Here is a 17,708-nt window from a genome sequence, read left to right on the forward strand (position 1 = left end):
GCGTCGGCGTGGACGACGTGGGCCTTGGTGCTGGCCGTGCTGCTCTGCGGCCCCGCGCGCGACATGGCAGTCTCCGCCGTCCCCGTGCCCAACCCGGACCCGGCCATCGTGAGTGCAATCTTTACAGCGTGCCCGCGCGCGGAATGCGGAGCGTCTGGCGCGTCGTCTGCCGAGCCATTCAGAAGATCGCTTTGTCGCTCTGTCTCTCTCGCACCCTTACGGAGAGCCCCATGAGTGCGAGAGAGACGGAGCGATAGGCTGCTGTCGATTGTAACCGATTCGTGACATTGCAGCGATCCAAGCGATACGTGGTGACCGTTCCCGCCGCAGCAGTCAACTTGACCGGGGTGAGTCTGCGGACCGCAGAACCGTCCCGTTGGAGCTGACACGAAAGGCGACTCTCTTTGTGACTTTGTTTTCACAGTGGGTGCCCCAGGTGGTGCCGCTCGGCCAGGCCCTCCTCAGCTCCAGGCCGTACATCATCGGCTGAGTCGGGGTTTCGTCGCAACGGAGGCCATCTTAATCTTAATCGTTAACTTTATTATTACAAACTATTTAAAAATGTTAAATTATTTATACAAATAAAAAATGTTGTGGCAGTTGGATCGGGGTTCGTTGTTCTCCCCTCAACCATATAGCGTACACAGACGACATGACACACTCACACACACGCACACTCACACACACACACGCTTAAGTAATTACTCCACTCCCAACACTGTCAAGATCACAGCACTTATGAATAAAGAAGGCCCACGCGTAAATTAAGTAAGAGGTCCAGTCGAGCGCGGTTTGTCGCTCTGTCTCTCTCGCACCCTCACGGAGGGCTCCACGAGTGCGACGGAGACAGAGCGACGAACGATTCTTCTGCTGGCGATGGCTCGACCGGCCCTGCAGACTGATTCCGAGAGTCGTTTCCGACGCCCTGTCTCTCTCGCCCCCTATGGGCGTTCCGTAAAGGTGCGAGAGAGACAGGGCGACGAAAAGGACTCTCGGGAATCAGTGCGCAGGGCTCTGCGAGACGAGGTGACTAGGGAGACCTGAGGGGGAGGCAGTGAGACAGTGTGCCGGCCTAGTCACTGTGCGGCCTGCCCTGGGGGTCCACGTCGCCGGGGGCGGCGGCCGGCAGCAGGGGCTGGCTGGGCTGGCTCATGAGGGACTCGTCGGGCTCGTCCAGGCTGACTGGCACGCCGCGGGGCCGCAGCTCGCTGGCAGGGCTGGGGCTCTTCTTGGGGTAGTCGGACGACAGCGACAGCGGCAGGGTGTTGCGGTTGTGGTAGCCGTTGCTCTTGAGGTCGCGCATCTCCTGCGCCAGGTCCCTGCGAGAGAGCGAGAGTTACACGCCGCTCCGCCCCCTCGCAACCCAACCTCGGAGAGCGAGAGAGACAGAGCGACGAAAGCACACAGACTCCAGGGAAACACGCACCTGAAGAGCATGTTCTTGGCGCTCTGGTGCATGTTCTTGCAGAGGTACAGCAGGAACAGCCAGTGGGAGAACTCGCAGCGGCTGATGACAATCTCGAAGTCCTCGGGGTTCAGGCGGTTGTCGTAGTCGAACAGCAACTGCAAGAGTGAGCGGGAGCCTCCTAGTTAACGACACTGCGTCTCCAAATAAAGCTCGGGCCGGAAGTTGATGGCCCTCTAGCAGTGGCGCGAACGGCGCGAAGGGCCACGCCGCCTACCTGGTTGAAGCGCGGCGACCGGTGGTGCAGCAGCAGGGTGAGCACGCGCCAGAGCAGCCCGCCGGCCGTGAGCACGGCCAGGATGGCGAACCAGAACCACAGGAACGTGTAGATCTTCTCGTTGATGATGTTGAGCGCCATGATGCAGAGCGCGTCGTGCGTCTGGATGGTGCCACTGGCACCGTACTTCATGAAGGCGCACTTGGTCACCTGCAGACGGAGGACGGACACTGTGAGACGCTGCAGATTCCGAGAGTCGTTTGCGTCGCTCTGTCTCCCCCGCGCTCATGGGTGCGAGAGAGACAGATCGGCGAAAACGACTCTCGGAATCAGTCTACAGGGTCGGCGTCAAACGGGCACTGGAGCGCAGGCGCACCTTGGGGAACACGAGGTCCAGGCACTCGGTGTCCGCTGGCTGCTGGTTGACGACGGCGGGGCCCAGGCCCAGGAACTTGCCGCCCAGGAAGGCGTCAGTCATGAGCACCTGCAGGATGAGGTTGAGGGCGTTGAGGACCTCGCAGCCGATCAGCCAGTGGCCCCACCATTGGTTCAGCTTCAGCCGGTTCATGAAGGTTGTCCGCACCACGTTCACCTGTGGAGGGTTCAAACGCCCACTGCCGGTTGAAAACAGAAACAAACAAACAAACAAGAACAAACAACAACAACGAGTCTGACCTTGGCCATGTACTTGCTCTTGGACGGCGCCTTGCCGACGTCTCGGTCCGCGATGGCCAGGTAGCCGAACTGCAGGCCCTCCACCAGCACCTTGATGGTGCCGCCCTCGACGACGCGCCACACCAGGTGGGGCAGGTAGAACATGATGGCCTGGCCGAAGAGCACGAAGGGCACCCACTGGTAGTAGGCGTGGTGCACCACGGACTCGCTGGCCAGCTCGGCGCGCCCCATGGGGCCCACGCCGGGGTGCGGCACCTGTGCAGCGCGCAGCACGTTCGGACATCACTCGGGGGCGGGACTTTGGCGCTTTTCGACCGCACAGTGGGCCAGAAGACCGGTGGCTTGACGCGTTTCGAGCTCCAGAGTCGCTAAACAGGACTCGAACCGAACGTGTAACCCCACCAATGGATTCCTCGTTCGGAGAGCAATCCATTGGTAGGGTCACACGTTTGGTTCGAGTCCCATTTCATTTAGCGACGCTGGAGCTCAAAACGCGTCTGGAATTTTGGCCGCCTCCACCGATCTTCTCGGGTCTTCTGGACCATCGTGCATAGCGTCGTGAGAATGTTCGCCTACTTGGGCAGCACTTCCTCCCGTTTCGAATAACGGTGTACGAGGGCGCGCCATCGCTGACCTGGGTGTCATTGTTGAACCTGGGGATGGTGAAGGTCGTCGTGAAGAAGCAGAAGGTGTTGATGACGTTGTTGGGCACCGTGTCGCTGATGCAGCGGATGTGCTCCCCGATGTACTGCCGACTCGACACCAGGATGGTGGCCGTCTGGAACACGCCGTGCACACCGAATAGTTGTCTCACTGTCCGCTAGGCCCTTCCCGCGCAGTTACGTAATAAATGTAGACTTTCAGGGAACCGCCAATCCCCTTCGCGCAGCTGTGGCGGCCCGCCCGGCCTGCCGGCCACATGCTTTGACGTCTGTCGCTGTGAGTCACGCCCCAGGACGAACCCACCCGAATGGCGGGCCTTCCCTGCTACTGCTTCTGGGCAGTGAAGGGGAGAGACAGACAGTGACAGTCTCCGTCGTTTGCCGCCTGCAAAGTACAGGGTAGGCCAGCCCGCCGCGCCTCCGTGTACGCCGGGCTGGCCTACCCTCACTCTTGCAGGCGCTACCGCCGGCGAGGTAGGCCCCGCCCCCCCGTGCGCCGGCGCTCCCTCACTCTGGCAGGCAGCTACGCCGGCGAGAGTAGGCCTGCCCGCCGCGCCTCCGTGTACGCCGGGCTGGCCTACCCTCACTCTGGCAGGCGCTACGCCGCGAGGTAGGCCAGCCCGCCGCGCCTCCGTGTACGCCGGGCTGGCCTACCCTCACTCTGGCAGGCGCTACCGCCGGCGAGGTAGGCCTGCCCGCCGCGCCTCCGTGTACGCCGGGCTGGCCTACCCTCACTCTGGCAGGCGCTACCGCCGGCGAGGTAGGCCTGCCCGCCGCGCCTCCGTGTACGCCGGGCTGCCTACCCTCACTCTGGCAGGCGCTACCGCCGGCGGTAGGACTCTGCGCCGCCACGCCTTCGTGACGCGTTGGCCAGGACACTCTGGCCGCGTCGCCGACTGCACTGAGCTCGTCAGGCCACCGTGTTATATTTTTTCGTCGATCTTCGCCGCGTGCGTTCGCTCGCCACGAACCGCTTCGCATGCTGTGCGCCATGCGCTCGGCCTTCGGACGCTGGCCAGCGACACACGCGTCTCGGCCGAGACGGCCCTGGTCTCGGCCATGAATGACGCCATAGCGCGCGCGCGTCGAGAGTCGCCGAGAAGGCCGCGAAACCGCACGCGTCTCGGCGCGAGACGGCGCGCTGGAGTCGCGCGCGAGAGACCGCAGAGCGCGCGCGAGAGAGAGCGCGCGAGAGAGAGCGCGCGAGAGAGAGCGCGCGAGAGAGAGCGCGAGAGAGAGAGCGCGCGAGAGCGCGTGCGTCGACTCACCAGCAGGGCCCAAAAGGTGAGGCGGTAGTGGAGGCGGAAGATGACATTGTCGATGCTGAAAGGCTTCCACACTTGTCTGCCGATCTGCTTCTGCACGTCCTCGAACGCCTTGAGCATGGCGGCGGCGGGGTGCCCGGGGCGGGCGACTGTCGGCCCAAAACTGCCACGCACGGGACGGTGGCCAGCCCGGGCCCGAGCTAGGCGGCTAGGTGAGCGGTGGGGCTCCGCACTACTTGACGACTGGGAGACGGAGACCAAGGCGAAGACGAAGACGCGCAGACCTGCAGAGCTGCGCCAAGCTGCGCTATCGGGGCCGCCGTGCCCCGCCAGCCCCGCCGTGCCGCGACTCTTATCAATGTCTCCCCGAGCTTCCCCGCCCCGCCCCGCCCCCGGGCCGCGGCCGGGCCCCCGATGGGGCACAAAGTGCGGAGGCACGCGGCACACTCCGCGGCCCCCGCCGCGGACTCGCGGGGCGCCACCGCTTTCGTCGCGCCGTCTCTCTCGCACCCCTGCGCAACGGCCCCCTGGTGCGAGAGAGACAGAGCGGCAGCCCGGTCGCGGCTGTGGCCGCGCCACTGCCTCGCGGGTAGACTGGTAAGCCCTGAGCCGCCGCACCGCAAACTCCGAATCCGAACTCGCAGCGCCGCGATCACGATCTGCCGTTCTGGCCTGGTGTCGTTTTCGCGACTATCTCTCCAGTCTAGGGGAAGTCGGGCGAATGACTGACGCGAGGCAGTGATTGCGTGTGTTGATTTGTTTATTGTTACTTATTTTCATTACATTGGTGATGGCTTTCCTGCATACGCAGGTTTGTCTTAATGAATAATATTATGCGTCAGTCAGATGCATAATAGATCATTGGCTTGGAAGGCAAACTGGCATGCGTAAAATCACAAAATATCAATGACTTGCATCACATGAGAGTCACTACTAACAAAAGTGATGTAGTAAATCTAAGACAACAGTTCCTTCATTTCATATGAACAGAACACAATGTAAACAGCACAAGTTCAAATACCTTTAGAAGTCTATTATTATTTTATCCTCATAATGAAAATTGGACAAGTGAGCAAGGGCATCACTCTTAATACTTTCATACAATTGTAGAAAGAAACTTTACAGTCTCAACATTTTATGCAAGTTTATCAGAACTTTTTATACAAATTAGCAACAAGTGGACAGGACAAAAAATTTAGACACAATTCAGATGATTGGTCGTTGATCACTAAAAGCTAGATTTAGCACCAAAAGCTAATGTTGCGTTTACAATTGTGTGAAATATTCAAAAACCAAAATGACATGAATGAGAAATGTGCAATCATCTCTCACCTTTTTCAGGAAATCTGCAAAGTGGGTTGCCCATAAATCTATACAAAGGAAGCTAAAATTCTATGGTAGAGAGTATTAAATGTCTATAAACGTCTAGAAAAATGTAAATAATAGGATAAAATTAAAGACAGCAAGAAAAATCAATAGGTAGCTAGGTGACTAGATCACCCTAGTTTATGTGTACTCTAACAATAAACAAAACCTTCCTTAAGCAAATGACAAAATATTATAATGTCACCAAGCTAAAACCACAGCAAGGTGCCAGCATAGGGCTGTTGCAAAGCTGCACACAAGCAATCAGTCAATTTAAAATTAATGACAATTTCACATAATATCACATAATAAAGATACACAAGCGCAGGACACATGTGTAGCAGTAAATGTCCGCTGTTGGGATGATAACATTATTTATCGACATCAGGTCTTGCTGGATTAGCAACTGTCATTTTACATCGACTTCACATTGTCAATTAAGTTCAGTACCCAGTATTCTGGATAGCTCGCTGGTGAAGGTCGGAATTCTCCAGACAGCATGGACATCAACTATTGCCACAGAACAACTAGGGTTTAAGTATACCTTATCTACATACCAGTAATCTAAATCAGCTACAGCAGAATCTAAAATTTTGTGAGACTACAAAAAAAAAAAAAAAAAAAAAAACTTGTTAAAGGCACAATTCTGTCCGCACAGGTCAGTATACAGCGCTTATAATTATTTCTAATTAGCAGGACATAGAGGAAAACCTCAATTTTGACTTCCTAAACGAGACATAAAAAAGTGAAAAACATCAAATACTTCCTAGTCACATCATGACACTTTTAAGAGTTAAGTTGAAATATTTACAAAGGTATTAACCTTTTAGAAGTACAAATTCATCACAAAAGAATTGCCATGGTGGACTCAGGCACCGGTACAAGTTGATTTGAAAGCTCGATCTAAAGCATGGTTTTGTGAGTTTTCTTAAATTTTCCTATCTTTTTAAGAATACATAGAAAAAAAGGTCAACATTGTATTGAGTTTATCCATAAGTACAACATCTTATCACTGGGAATGAAATACTCAAGACTTTCTTTGTAAGCCTGCATCATGAGGCTAGTCTCATACTTATTGCTCGTATGTTGGCAAGCAAACATAACTTATGTCGAAAGGTAAACTTCATGGTCACAAACATTGATCCAGGCAGTACATAAAAAAACTGAGAAAGATTTCCCTCGAAATAAGAAAACTTTCCATCAACAAGTACTATTAATGTTAAGAAAATATCAGTGGCAGTCCAAAAAAGACTTCCAAAATCCGATGAAAGGATGAGAAGCCTGACATAAGTCTTCTGGCCCCTGCAAGATCACAGTATGTGTGTAGAACATAATCAATTTTGAACTACTTGACGGCAGTTGGGGCAAGTTGTAGGTGCTGGAGCGGCCTGAATCAACATAGAACAATATCAATTAATACAGATCATTGCAAGCGCATAAGCAGTCTAATGTCCTAAATCTAATAACCTACCTCAAGCCACTTCTCGATACACCTAAAATGAAAATTGTGACCACACGCTAAAGTGCGCAGCTCAGACGGTTTGTACACAATTTCCTGGCAAATACTACAATCTTCCAGTTCATACCTGCGGAAGAAACAGAAAACAAACTCTGTTAAGTGTTCATCCTTCATGCACAAGAAACAGACACGAGCCCTGTCAGGCTAAGGAAAGTGCCGCAGTGGTTCGGGTCAACCCATCACTACAAAATGTGAGCAACCCATTGTTTATTTTTCATTTGAATACCTGCTGCCGCATCGCTGTCTCCTCGGTCTGGAACCCCCTCCGCTGGGGGCCGCGTAGCCGAGGGCCATCCGCTCCCTCTCTTCCCTAGCAGCAAAGTAGTAATACAGCAATGCTGCCAGCCCGACGCCAGCGGCGCAGAGGAGCATGAGCGGAGGGGAAGGCATGCTGAAGCGGCCAGAGCTTGGGCGCCCTCAGAGATCACAGAATAGCATCGGTAGAACTCCTCAAACTCTTGTTGCGCAGTAGACACTCAGGACACAGGCTTGGCCTCGGCTCGGCCGACGGCCACCCCGTCTAGGTCAGAGGTCGTCCTGCTCTCGCGCCCTCATGGGGGCTGCGGGCGGACGGAGTCACTGCCGGGGCGGTGCACTGCAAGGCGCGTTTCAGAAATCGAGAGCAATCCTTTTCATCGGATTTTCTGACAATATTCACCACCCACACCCACAACACCTCAAAGCACTAGGCCAAACGGGCCAAACTTTGGTCAGGGAAACCGGAACCTGGTTTGTTTGGGAAGGCGATAGAAGCAGTGCCAACGTAGTAAACCACAAAATGAGTCTCTCCATACCACTCAGGGTCATTGAGCGGGTAAAGCGACCTGTAATTAACAGAAATCTTTTTATTTTTATACAAAATTAGGATACTGATTGAACCGGCGATAAGATTCATGTAAAATAGAAGGGATGCTGTGTACGAGTTGGTTGGTACAACTGGGCAGGCCCCTAAAACCAAAACAAACTTCAAAAAGGCGCGGGCCTCCCAAAACATTAGCGCCTGCTACAAACGAAAACATCCGCCACGATCTCTGCTCGAGAGTGGGGGAAGCGCTGACGCGACTGACGTGTCAGGGAAGAAGACCAAGAGGAAAAACAAAACCGGTGTTGTCGTGTCCCGAGGCTTCTGCTTGCAGATTCTAGGTTCTATCTGTTCAACCTTCCGACGACGCGAGCCAGTGAGCGCAGCTTTGTGGCGTGAATAGAAGCTACCTCAAAAATGGAGAAGCTTGCCTGTTTCCTCGTCGTCCTCGCCTCCATCGCCGGCCTTTCCGCCGCGACCGCCGTTTGCTCCAGCCCGGAGGTGTCGGCGACGTCCTACACCTCTCCAGATGCCACCGTCCTAACCAGCATTGGCTTCGTGGCTGAGTTTACTCTCAAGTGCGGCAACGGTGTCCAGAACCCAGCCCTGTTCGCTGAACTGAATGGCAAGACCCAGCCTGTTGCCCGCATTGGCCCCAACAAGTACCAGGTGAGACTGAGAGCCCGCTCATTCTATGCAAGTCCGTTGAGTACCTCAGATTTTTTACGATAACTGTAGCCCCCCTGGCTGAGTACCACCAAACGCAAAGTTTTGCGACTGAAACAAGCACAGCCTACCTTGTCGGTGCATTTGTTAGCGAAACATTTTGCCCTCTTTCATCTATCTATGCACCCTTTTTCAGTGGTCAACCTCTTGTGACCATTGATTTGGCCGCATGATACTTAGTTGAGGCATTGTTCCATTCAGTCGTGTTCTATCATAGATTCCCGATCTACCAATCAAATTTTCCTTCATGAAGGATTCATATAATTATTGTACTGCTCATTGGGTACTCATTGGTTCCATCTTTTGCCGACAGGTGAGCTGGGCTGAAGATGTAAAGAAGGCTCGCCGTGGAGACTACACTATCAACGTCTACGATGAAGAGAACTTTGCTGCTGTGAGGAAAGCCATGAGGAACAACGAAGATATCTCCACTGTGAAGGCTCTTGCCACTGTTGTCTTAAATTACCCCGGCTCTTACCAGGGACCTTGGGTCAACTCTGAATTTATGGCCTTTGTCCTTTCCATTGGTGTCTGGTACACAGCTTTCTCTGCCAAGTCAAAACTGTTGGCTTAAGTACTAATTCGGTATTTGTTGTTTTTCTGTGAAAAATAACTGACTGATTTTTTTTTATAATTCACTATTTAATAAATTTTCTTGTTTTCTACATGACTTTTCCATTCATTTCCTAAAACCACTGCTTAACTGCTACAATCCACACCAAGAAATGTTGCTGAGGCTAGAACTCTTACCATTTTGTAGAATCAACGCTAAATCAACATAATTTGATCTTATTGACTATTGCACGCACAAGCAGAAAAATTTCCAAACCTCCGACTCTTTTTAGTAAAACACAACTCACCTTACACGGGGAAATCCTCAAGGAGGGAAATCCTCATCGCCACAGGAAAATAGGAATGACCAGAAGAGCAGGAGGCAATAAATCTCTGAAAGTAAACAATTCGCAATTTTTAAGAACCAGTTCTTTTTGGGTTGTCTCAAATTTCAAAACAACCCAACAACAAGTCTTCAGTATTCTAAGTTGGCACAGGAGGTTCATTTTGTACCGTTGTGGTGGTACTTCACGTCACTCGTTGGCTGACATTTGAAGGTTAGGGTTTTGTTGTCAAAGTGTCCAAATCGAAAGTGATTGTTTACATATCCAATAGAATTTAATTTTCTGTGCTCTCGTTGTTGATGAAGTTTGTTTAAGCAGTCCATCTGAGTCAAATGTCATTATGCCAGTCGAGTGTCATGAAATTGTGTTAATAGTTGTCTTCCTTAGATTATCTTCTGTAAGTTATTTGTTTGTATATTTTCAGTACATCTTTCGTGAATATTTCATACACAGATCTTATTTTTTATTTCTTAGTTATCTTAGAAAAACAAAACAATTTTTCGCACTAAAACATTCATTTTTACTGATTTTTCAAAATGAACAACCTCTAATATTCTCTTATGACAGGTGCACCCTCAGCATCTGTGATAATTTTGATTTGGGAGGCTTAATTTGTCTCTAGAGCACACAATGGAGCCTGAAACAAATTTGAGAGATGATCGGCCCACATCTTTAAATCTAGAGCAAGAAACGGTTAGACCCAACAAACCATTGGTTGCTCCTCGAGTATTGACTGGTCCTGCCAGTTCTTATAATCAGGGTGCAATAGACTGGTGAGCAATTTTTTGTCTCTTCATTTTTATATTTGAGTTATTAGACTTGATGCCTTTGCCGTAATTTGCATGTTGTTACATTTTAGGGGGAGGAATGGACTTCTAGCATATGGTTGTCAATATACAGTTGTTATTGTTGACACCAAAAATGTGCAGCCAATACAGTCCCTTGATAAACATAAATCCATGGTGAATAGAGTAAGTCAATCTGAATAAAAATTTTCTGGTGGAGATTTTTAATTTTCTACCATCACCTTAATTAACCAATGTAACTCACCAGGTGCTATGGGGTGCAGGCCGCCACAAAAAACTGGTTTCAAGCGATAGTAATGGACATATTGTGGTGTGGAATATCCCGTCTGGGAAAAGTAAATTTGTTCTTCAAGACAGCAAGAGTCCAGCAACATGTAAGTGCTTTGATTATCGGGTAGGATCAATATTTTTCTTATGAATTCTTCCACTAACTTGTTTCGACATCCTAGGTATGGCATGGTTAACAGGATATGACGAGGGAAATCACTTGCTATTGACATTGCATCCTCCATATGCCCTTGTTTTGTGGGATACCCTTTCCGGAACCAAACTTTGGAAGAAGACTTACACCGAATCCTTGGTGGCTTTTGATTTAAACCCATTTGAAGCCAACAAGATTGCCTGTAATTAGCATTTAAACTTATTTGTTTCGTGTGAAGTTCATGTTATCTGTAAAGTGTCTGATCTAGAATAATCTATCTTCAATTTGCAGTTCAGTGCACCGATTGCATTCTGTTTGTGTCTGACCTCTCCCCATCAAAAATGCCTTCCTCCAATGGACGTAAATTTTATATATCATCACCCAAACAGAATTCTAATTCTCGATCAACTAGCTCTGGAAGCCTGATGTTTGGAAATGCAAGTGAAGAGAAACATGGCACACGAGATCGGTTACGAAGGCTTATGCGTGATCTAGTTGTTGGAGAAGTGAAGCCAAAGTAAGCCATTGTATTTAAGTTGATAGATAAAATATTCCTTACAGTGTTGCCTAACCAATTTCTTGAATTTGTTTCCTTTGTTGTTTTCAGGGCTGACGAGTCTGTCCCAGTGGCTGAGTGTTTACAAGTCATTCACCACCAAGCCATTCGAAACCTTCTTCTTCTCGTTTATCCCTCTGAAATTCTGATACTTGACTTGCACATCAACCACACTGTAGGCCTTATCCCTCTTGAAAGGTCCACATCCCCACTTTTGCAGGTTGTATCCGCAAGACAGCGCAATGTGTTATACTGCTTGCATGAATCAGGAAGTGTGTCTGTCAGATTCCATCGTCAACAGCCACAGTTTTTGGCATCACCATTGGATGCCCATGGCTCTTCTAGTAGTTTGGGTGAGGTGATCATTTTCCTTTTACAGTGTTTCCAATACAGTTGCCCTTTTGCTCTGCACACATTTTCTAAATTACATTCTGTTAATTGCAGCTGACAATGTAGCGATGGGTGGGGATTCCTATTTAGAAATGGCATACGAACAAAAATGCCAGAGTGAAGTTATCAGGCAAACTAAAGGATCCAAAATTATTGGCATTGCTGTCAGTCGAATGTGTGAGAAACGTATTGGTAAGTAATCTGGACCACCTGAGGAACAGTTTAAAAAAGTACATAATTAATCTTTTTTTTTTTATTATCTTATCATTTAGCCTTGTTTATCAACACTGGCAAAATAGTCTTTCTGGAACTTCAATCATCAAATGTGGGGGCTGCCTGGTATGCCAATTTGATCTCCCACTCTACGGGCTTTCATATCAATTGGCCCAAAGAGACATTATCTGATCTGGTGCCACCGCTCAACAGTGTATGGTTCTATTTAAACATAGCTTAACTTTCCTTGCACCTATGTATATCAGAACCAATTGAATTTCATTCTGCTTTGCTCTTTTACAGGATGCTGTTGTTGGTCCAGTTCGCCTTCTTTTGATGGGCTTGCTCCACTCCATAACCAGCCCATTAACAGCTGTCAAAATGTGCCCATTGTCTCCATGCAAGATTAAACAAATCAGCCTTAACCTGCAAGGTCCTCTTTTGGCGGCAGGCACATCAAATGGACTAGTTCAAATAATTAATGTTGCAACTGGAACTGTAGAGAAGGAAGTTGCAGTCAGTTCTTACCCAATCAGGTAAAATTTTAAGGTGTTACCTCTCATAATTTTCAGTTTATCCTTTGCGTGCCATTTTTAATAAATACAAAATTGCTTATTTATATTTATTTAAAAATATAGAGGTATAGAGTGGGTTAACCACAATTCTATTTTGACTTGGAGTTATCCAAACTCTAGCCCAAGCAGTAATTTGGTTCGAAACGAACTACGATTGACTAATATTCTGACTGGATATGTACAACAAGTGCGTCAGGACAGGGGTGATGAGGCCCCTGTTGAAATTGTTCGAGTTTCACCATTGAGGTAAATAGTCCCTTACACTGCTCATAAATAAACTATTCTACTTTTTTTGTCACCAAATCTACATTTTTTACCATACTTAACAGGTGTTATTTTGCTGTTGTCCAAAAGGATGCAACCGTAGAGGTGTGGGACATGCAAACACTTCACTTGTTGTGGACTTTGAGCAAAAAGTTTTCTGGAATTACAGCACTGGTAAGAGACTGTATGTGACTAAGAGACAATCAGATAATTATTGTTTTGAAAGATGTCATAATTTTTGCTTGACCTTTCATAACAGGAATGGATGAGTCCCTACTACAAAAGAGGAGCAAAAAAGAGAGACAAGGAAGCAAGAAGATCTAGTCAGAGTTCTGTTCCAAGCACCCCTACCCCTGTCTCGGGTTAGTGAAACTTTCCCTGCATAGCTTCTGAAATGATTTTGGGCAGACATTTGACTATTATTGTCTTTATTCTTCCATCCACTCATTGATGTCTTTTGGTTACAGATGAAGCAAGTGCTTTTGGTTCGGCCCATCTTGATGTTGTACAAGAGACAGATGCGGAGTCAGCAAGGCAGAGTGAAGTTGTTAGTGAGCAATTTGCACTTGCTGACACTGAATGTAACTTTTATTACTATATTGTGGAAGGAAATGTTGCCAGAGACAGTATTAAAGTACTGCAAGAGGTATGTCTGTTCATTAATTTATCTGGTTTCCACCTCTTTTTGTTAGCTGGAATTCTAAAATTTCTGTATTTTGTTTGATTTTTAGCCTGGAAAGGCTCAAATCTCATGCTTGACTCACAAGGGTGAGCAGATCGTCCAAGGTGATGTGGAGGGAAATCTCCACATATTTTATCTGAAGGCCAAGAAATACTCTGTTATTGCTACAGGGAGAGGGGCCATCAAGAAAATTGGTTTTGCTCCCGGAGAAACCACTATGAAATTATTGGTTCTCTACAATGACGGTGTTATGCTTCTACATCTGAATGAAGTTAGTTTCATGTTTCCAAACAGTCCCCTTTTATTTTTGCCGTGTGTAGATTATGATTTTACATTCCTTTCCAGAGCCTCAAACGAGTAGAACTAAAATGTCCACGGGATATGGTTTCAATAGTTGACATTGACTGGGCAAGTGAGGACTGTCCTCTCCTTGTGAGTCAAGATGGGTGCATTCGAATCATGGACTCCAGTCTGAAAGAGTGCTCTTCATCCATAAATGAGTATGAGTTTCATGGTGCGTGTTTTTAAGTTTTGTTTGATTTGCTGAACTGGGCCTGGACATCTTTGTATTGAAAATTGTAATCTGTTTATAATCATGTGTGTTCCCAGATCGCATCTATTGTGTGGCTCTCCTTCCCAAGAATGTGCGTACTAATTTGGAGATAACACTTGTTACCCGATACTGGGAAAAGGATACTGAAGCTAGCATGGTGGATGCTCCAAAGCCTTGGCAGTCTTTCACAACAGAAGATGGATTTACAGAGCTAGAAATTAAAGGTAATTATGGACTTTTGAAAACTTTTTCCTTTTCTTGTTGAATAGAGTGTCACTGTCTTTGCATTTTACTTCTAGCAATTGGTGACCAATTACGACAAATAGATCCCGCTGCTCTCTCTCTTCTTTCTGCCCAAGAGGGTATGATGGGTGTTGCAGAGCGAAGTCTTTTAGTGGCAAGATTATTTGGAGAGCAATTTGATGTTGACTTTTGGACTGTGGCCCTGTATTATTTGCGGGTTGCTCAAGCAGAGCAAAAACAAAGGTAAAGAAAATATCTTTTGATTTTTCTTTGTAAATTTCTAGATTATAACTATTCCAATTTTTCTTGCAATTTGTTTTAGGCTGAGTGAATCAGATTTTTCACTTTGTGATTTCAATAATCTCACTTTTGATTCACCATCTTCAACAAGCTCTAAGACTCCAAAAATTAGAGCAAATATTCTGCCTCTTGATTCACACTATGACTATCTCTGTGATTCATACACATATAAGGTATGGCCTGTTTCATCATGCTCAGTTATTTTTTAAATTTTTTTTTTTTTTGATTGTATATTGTTTTTAGTAGCTTATTTAATTTTTTCTGTGTGGTTATCTTTTACCTGTTTAGAGACAGCAAATGGACCGGGTGATTGCATATGAAAGTAAAAGAGGTGATGAAGAACACACAAAGAAAGTCATTCAGGAACTCATATTACTTGGAGAGACTGATCGAGCTGTCCAGCTTTTGCTTGAAACAGAACTCGAAAATCCAAACTACTATACAGATGCCATCAAGTACGGTCAATTTTCATCAACGGGGTATTATCAGTATGATCAATCGTGAAACTTTTTTCAAGTCATTTCTGTTTTCCAGAGCTTGTCTTGTTGCCACAATCCAATCAACAGGTGCTGCTCAAAGCACTATCAAGCTTGTGGCAACAAATCTGATTGCAAATGGAAACATTTGGGAAGGTATTTGGCTCAGTTCAAAGAGGTGGCATTGACTGAAATAATGACCATATAATCTTTATAACTTTTTCTTTAATGTTTCTAGGAGTTCAGCTGCTGTGCTTGATAGGCAAGGGGTTGGATGCCTGCAGGTACCTTCTGTCATACAATCTCTGGGACTCAGCTGTGTGGTTAGCAAAATCTGTTCTTCCTCCAGCAGAAATGCATGAAGTTATGAGGAAGTATGCTGATCATCTTTTTGCTACCGGACACAGAGTATGTTGACATGTATCAATTTTACATTGAGTTTGAGCATCAATATCAACTTTTTCTGTCTGTAATTAAGCTGGATTTTTGTGCATCCGTGTTTTCCAGAATGAAGCTATTCTAGTCATACTTTCAATGAGCAGTTTTGAGCGAGTACTTGAAACTTTAGGTGGCTTCCGTCTTCATAAACATGCTGGCCTATTTCTCCAAGCATGCCGTGAATTTGGTCTTCTTCCTCAGAGGAAATATATGGAAGCTGCATCACCTCATATCCTTTAAAACATTGCTTCATAATGTCCTTGTTCAAGCTAATTGTTTTCCAATCTGTCTTGATAACTTTTGTAATTTCCTTAACAGTAACTTACAGACTTCTCTTCTCACTGCGGTAGAGCTCGATTTTGCACGGTGTCTCTTCGACTCTGGGAATCACCGGGCTGCCCTCCTGCTTTGCAAGCGCCTTGGCGACAGTGGGAATGAGTTACGAAGAGAGTTTGAGATACTTGCGGAAGAGACCATGTAGCACAGGTTTTTAATAGAAGTGAATCCCCTCTGGTTTGAGTGATTCACTTCCCTGTGAACCTCACTAGCACCTCAATTCAGTCGGTTGTCACCGGGATGTGTAAGGGAAAGCATTGAAATATTGTAATTGAGCATCTCACAGTGTCTACCCAGTTACAAATTTGATCTTGAGCCCCATTACTTTTGGTAAGGGCTTCTATTGAGGTGTTAAAAATTCACATTTCCCCAACTGATATGGAACTTTTAGGAAGTGGGATTTTGAGTGAGGAACACAGGATTCAACAGTGTTTGGTTCCACTGTTGACCTCTGCAGTATATATACTGTAAACTGAAGATTTTTTTTCCAAATCAATTTGTGACAAGTACATGGTTTTAGATTTGCATAGAAGGCATGACAAGTGGTGAGAAAGTGTGCAGTTCTAAGGCTGTGCTGAAAATTATATGTTGTTATTGCTTATATTGCTTTTATTTCAAAGCTACTGTTGTTTGAATTATTTTGTTCTGTTAGATGGAATATGATTCATGACGTTTTGTAAGTATTTATATCAGAATTTTATTGCCAAGAATTGTAAACTAACTACCTGTGATCATTGTAATAAAGTCACTGTAGGTATGTCAATTTTAGTGTACTTATTTCTAAGATTGTTGCATTCCTATATAAGAGAGAACTGCTATGTTTGTGATAGTCAGAAAATTAGTCAAAGTGCTGCCATGTTCTCATTTGTTTTGTGATATACTTTTGTTTAGGCATTGTGACAATTGCAAGCGGTTTGATTAAATGTTTTCCTTTCATATGTATTTATATAATATAATAATATATAATTCGCTGTTGTTGTTGTTTTTTTAAGTGTGTGTGCTTGACAGCACAACATATATGAAGTACCCATAAAATCATTCGCCCTTATGCTTTTACCCATTTTACTGCTAAAATTGTCTATTCTGATAATTTCATTTATATTATGCACATCTATTCTTAATACCCAATTTGTATATGTATTTAACTTTGTGAGTTAAGGCTGCTATAAACCTTTGTCTGGAACACACAGCGCTGTTCTCAAGTAAAGCCTAATGCAAAAGGTGGACTGTTTGTTGCTGCGTCAACATGCCAACTGCTTGTGTTCTATATTTTGTTACTTGTTAAAATTAGCTCTAGCAAGGCACAAACAACTTTATATAAGGCTATGCATTGTTTTGTACTAAAGATAATTTCATACTAAACTGGGCTCAAATCTGTAAGTAACTGCTGTAAAAATAAATCGTCCGTTTAAGTAGAAAGGTGACTCCAGCCGTTAATGTTGAATCTTCCCCCATCTCATTTTTATGCCGGTCGGCAATGTTTTACGGCCTGGTTCGGAAAGACGTCCACTGACTGGGCGTCTCCTCGACCTCCTACAGGTCGATCCCGTACGGCGGTATCGTCACTCTGTCTCTCTCACTCTTATCGGGCATCCGTGGGTGCGACAGAGACAGAGCGACGCAACCGCCGACCGGAATCACTCTGCTGTCTCCTGGCTGGGGCTGGGACGGCTGGGACTTCCCCGCCGCATCCTTCCTCAAGTAGCAGACGGCGGCGGGGCGGGGCGTGGCGGGGCCTCCGGCCATCCCTTCCACCGCGCCCCGGGCTCTGGGCAGTCTGGGCCCTGGGTAGGCCCTGGCGGCGTGGAGCTTGTCTCCATGCCGGCGGTGCCGCCGCGCTCCCCTCTCCCTCCTCTACGCCCT

At 47.1% G+C, this 17,708-nt stretch overlaps 4 protein-coding genes across 4 annotated transcripts; 2 read left to right on the forward strand and 2 right to left on the reverse strand.

Moving 5' to 3' along the window:
* Positions 1–519: 519 nt before the first annotated feature.
* On the reverse strand, positions 520–4,542 carry LOC117647146 (innexin inx7). Its single transcript, XM_034388712.1, has 7 exons — positions 4,288–4,542; positions 2,992–3,135; positions 2,358–2,612; positions 2,059–2,274; positions 1,683–1,892; positions 1,427–1,563; positions 520–1,319 (listed from the first exon to the last, which is right to left on the reverse strand). The coding sequence occupies exons 1-7, from the start codon at positions 4,402–4,404 to the stop codon at positions 1,073–1,075; spliced, it is 1,326 nt and encodes a 441-aa protein (XP_034244603.1). The 5' UTR covers positions 4,405–4,542; the 3' UTR covers positions 520–1,072.
* Positions 4,543–5,026: 484 nt separating this feature from the next.
* LOC117647058 (E3 ubiquitin-protein ligase RHA1B-like) lies at positions 5,027–7,910 on the reverse strand. Its single transcript, XM_034388542.1, has 3 exons — positions 7,395–7,910; positions 7,121–7,235; positions 5,027–7,037 (listed from the first exon to the last, which is right to left on the reverse strand). The coding sequence occupies exons 1-3, from the start codon at positions 7,556–7,558 to the stop codon at positions 6,984–6,986; spliced, it is 333 nt and encodes a 110-aa protein (XP_034244433.1). The 5' UTR covers positions 7,559–7,910; the 3' UTR covers positions 5,027–6,983.
* Positions 7,911–8,241: 331 nt separating this feature from the next.
* LOC117647057 (translocon-associated protein subunit delta) lies at positions 8,242–9,363 on the forward strand. Its single transcript, XM_034388541.1, has 2 exons — positions 8,242–8,639; positions 9,010–9,363. Exons 1-2 carry the CDS (start codon positions 8,388–8,390, stop codon positions 9,268–9,270), a joined length of 513 nt encoding a protein of 170 aa, XP_034244432.1. The 5' UTR covers positions 8,242–8,387; the 3' UTR covers positions 9,271–9,363.
* Positions 9,364–9,760: 397 nt separating this feature from the next.
* On the forward strand, positions 9,761–17,269 carry LOC117647132 (WD repeat-containing protein 11-like). The gene is made up of 24 exons (XM_034388676.1): positions 9,761–9,989; positions 10,160–10,365; positions 10,452–10,563; positions 10,646–10,772; positions 10,848–11,021; positions 11,111–11,336; positions 11,427–11,728; positions 11,820–11,957; positions 12,038–12,192; positions 12,282–12,514; positions 12,617–12,799; positions 12,883–12,991; positions 13,077–13,179; positions 13,285–13,463; positions 13,549–13,770; positions 13,845–14,013; positions 14,109–14,276; positions 14,352–14,538; positions 14,618–14,768; positions 14,884–15,050; positions 15,130–15,227; positions 15,310–15,479; positions 15,579–15,738; positions 15,836–17,269. Exons 2-24 carry the CDS (start codon positions 10,223–10,225, stop codon positions 15,988–15,990), a joined length of 3,831 nt encoding a protein of 1,276 aa, XP_034244567.1. The 5' UTR covers positions 9,761–9,989; positions 10,160–10,222; the 3' UTR covers positions 15,991–17,269.
* Positions 17,270–17,708: the final 439 nt, after the last annotated feature.

The sequence above is a fragment of the Thrips palmi genome, unplaced genomic scaffold (assembly GCF_012932325.1).
Source record: "Thrips palmi isolate BJ-2018 unplaced genomic scaffold, TpBJ-2018v1 HiC_scaffold_2, whole genome shotgun sequence".
Lineage (NCBI taxonomy): Eukaryota > Metazoa > Arthropoda > Insecta > Thysanoptera > Thripidae > Thrips > Thrips palmi.

What these genes read in the sequence shown, in the direction of transcription:
- LOC117647146 (XM_034388712.1), bottom strand. Translation starts at nt 4,404, where the DNA reads ATGCTCAAGGCGTTCGAGGACGTGCAGAAGCAGATCGGCAGACAAGTG. An exon ending in GGTTCAACAATGACACCCAG is followed by an intron (nt 2,613 to 2,991) that starts GTCAGCGATGGC and finishes CGCGCTGCACAG; the next exon opens with GTGCCGCACCCCGGCGTGGG. An exon ending in TGGACCTCGTGTTCCCCAAG is followed by an intron (nt 1,893 to 2,058) that starts GTGCGCCTGCGC and finishes CTCCGTCTGCAG; the next exon opens with GTGACCAAGTGCGCCTTCAT.
- LOC117647058 (XM_034388542.1), bottom strand. Translation starts at nt 7,558, where the DNA reads ATGCCTTCCCCTCCGCTCATGCTCCTCTGCGCCGCTGGCGTCGGGCTG. An exon ending in AGACAGCGATGCGGCAGCAG is followed by an intron (nt 7,236 to 7,394) that starts GTATTCAAATGA and finishes TTTCTTCCGCAG; the next exon opens with GTATGAACTGGAAGATTGTA. An exon ending in GTATCGAGAAGTGGCTTGAG is followed by an intron (nt 7,038 to 7,120) that starts GTAGGTTATTAG and finishes ATGTTGATTCAG; the next exon opens with GCCGCTCCAGCACCTACAAC.
- LOC117647057 (XM_034388541.1), top strand. Translation starts at nt 8,388, where the DNA reads ATGGAGAAGCTTGCCTGTTTCCTCGTCGTCCTCGCCTCCATCGCCGGC. An exon ending in TTGGCCCCAACAAGTACCAG is followed by an intron (nt 8,640 to 9,009) that starts GTGAGACTGAGA and finishes TTTTGCCGACAG; the next exon opens with GTGAGCTGGGCTGAAGATGT.
- LOC117647132 (XM_034388676.1), top strand. Translation starts at nt 10,223, where the DNA reads ATGGAGCCTGAAACAAATTTGAGAGATGATCGGCCCACATCTTTAAAT. An exon ending in AAATGAGTATGAGTTTCATG is followed by an intron (nt 14,014 to 14,108) that starts GTGCGTGTTTTT and finishes GTGTGTTCCCAG; the next exon opens with ATCGCATCTATTGTGTGGCT. An exon ending in TACAGAGCTAGAAATTAAAG is followed by an intron (nt 14,277 to 14,351) that starts GTAATTATGGAC and finishes TTTTACTTCTAG; the next exon opens with CAATTGGTGACCAATTACGA.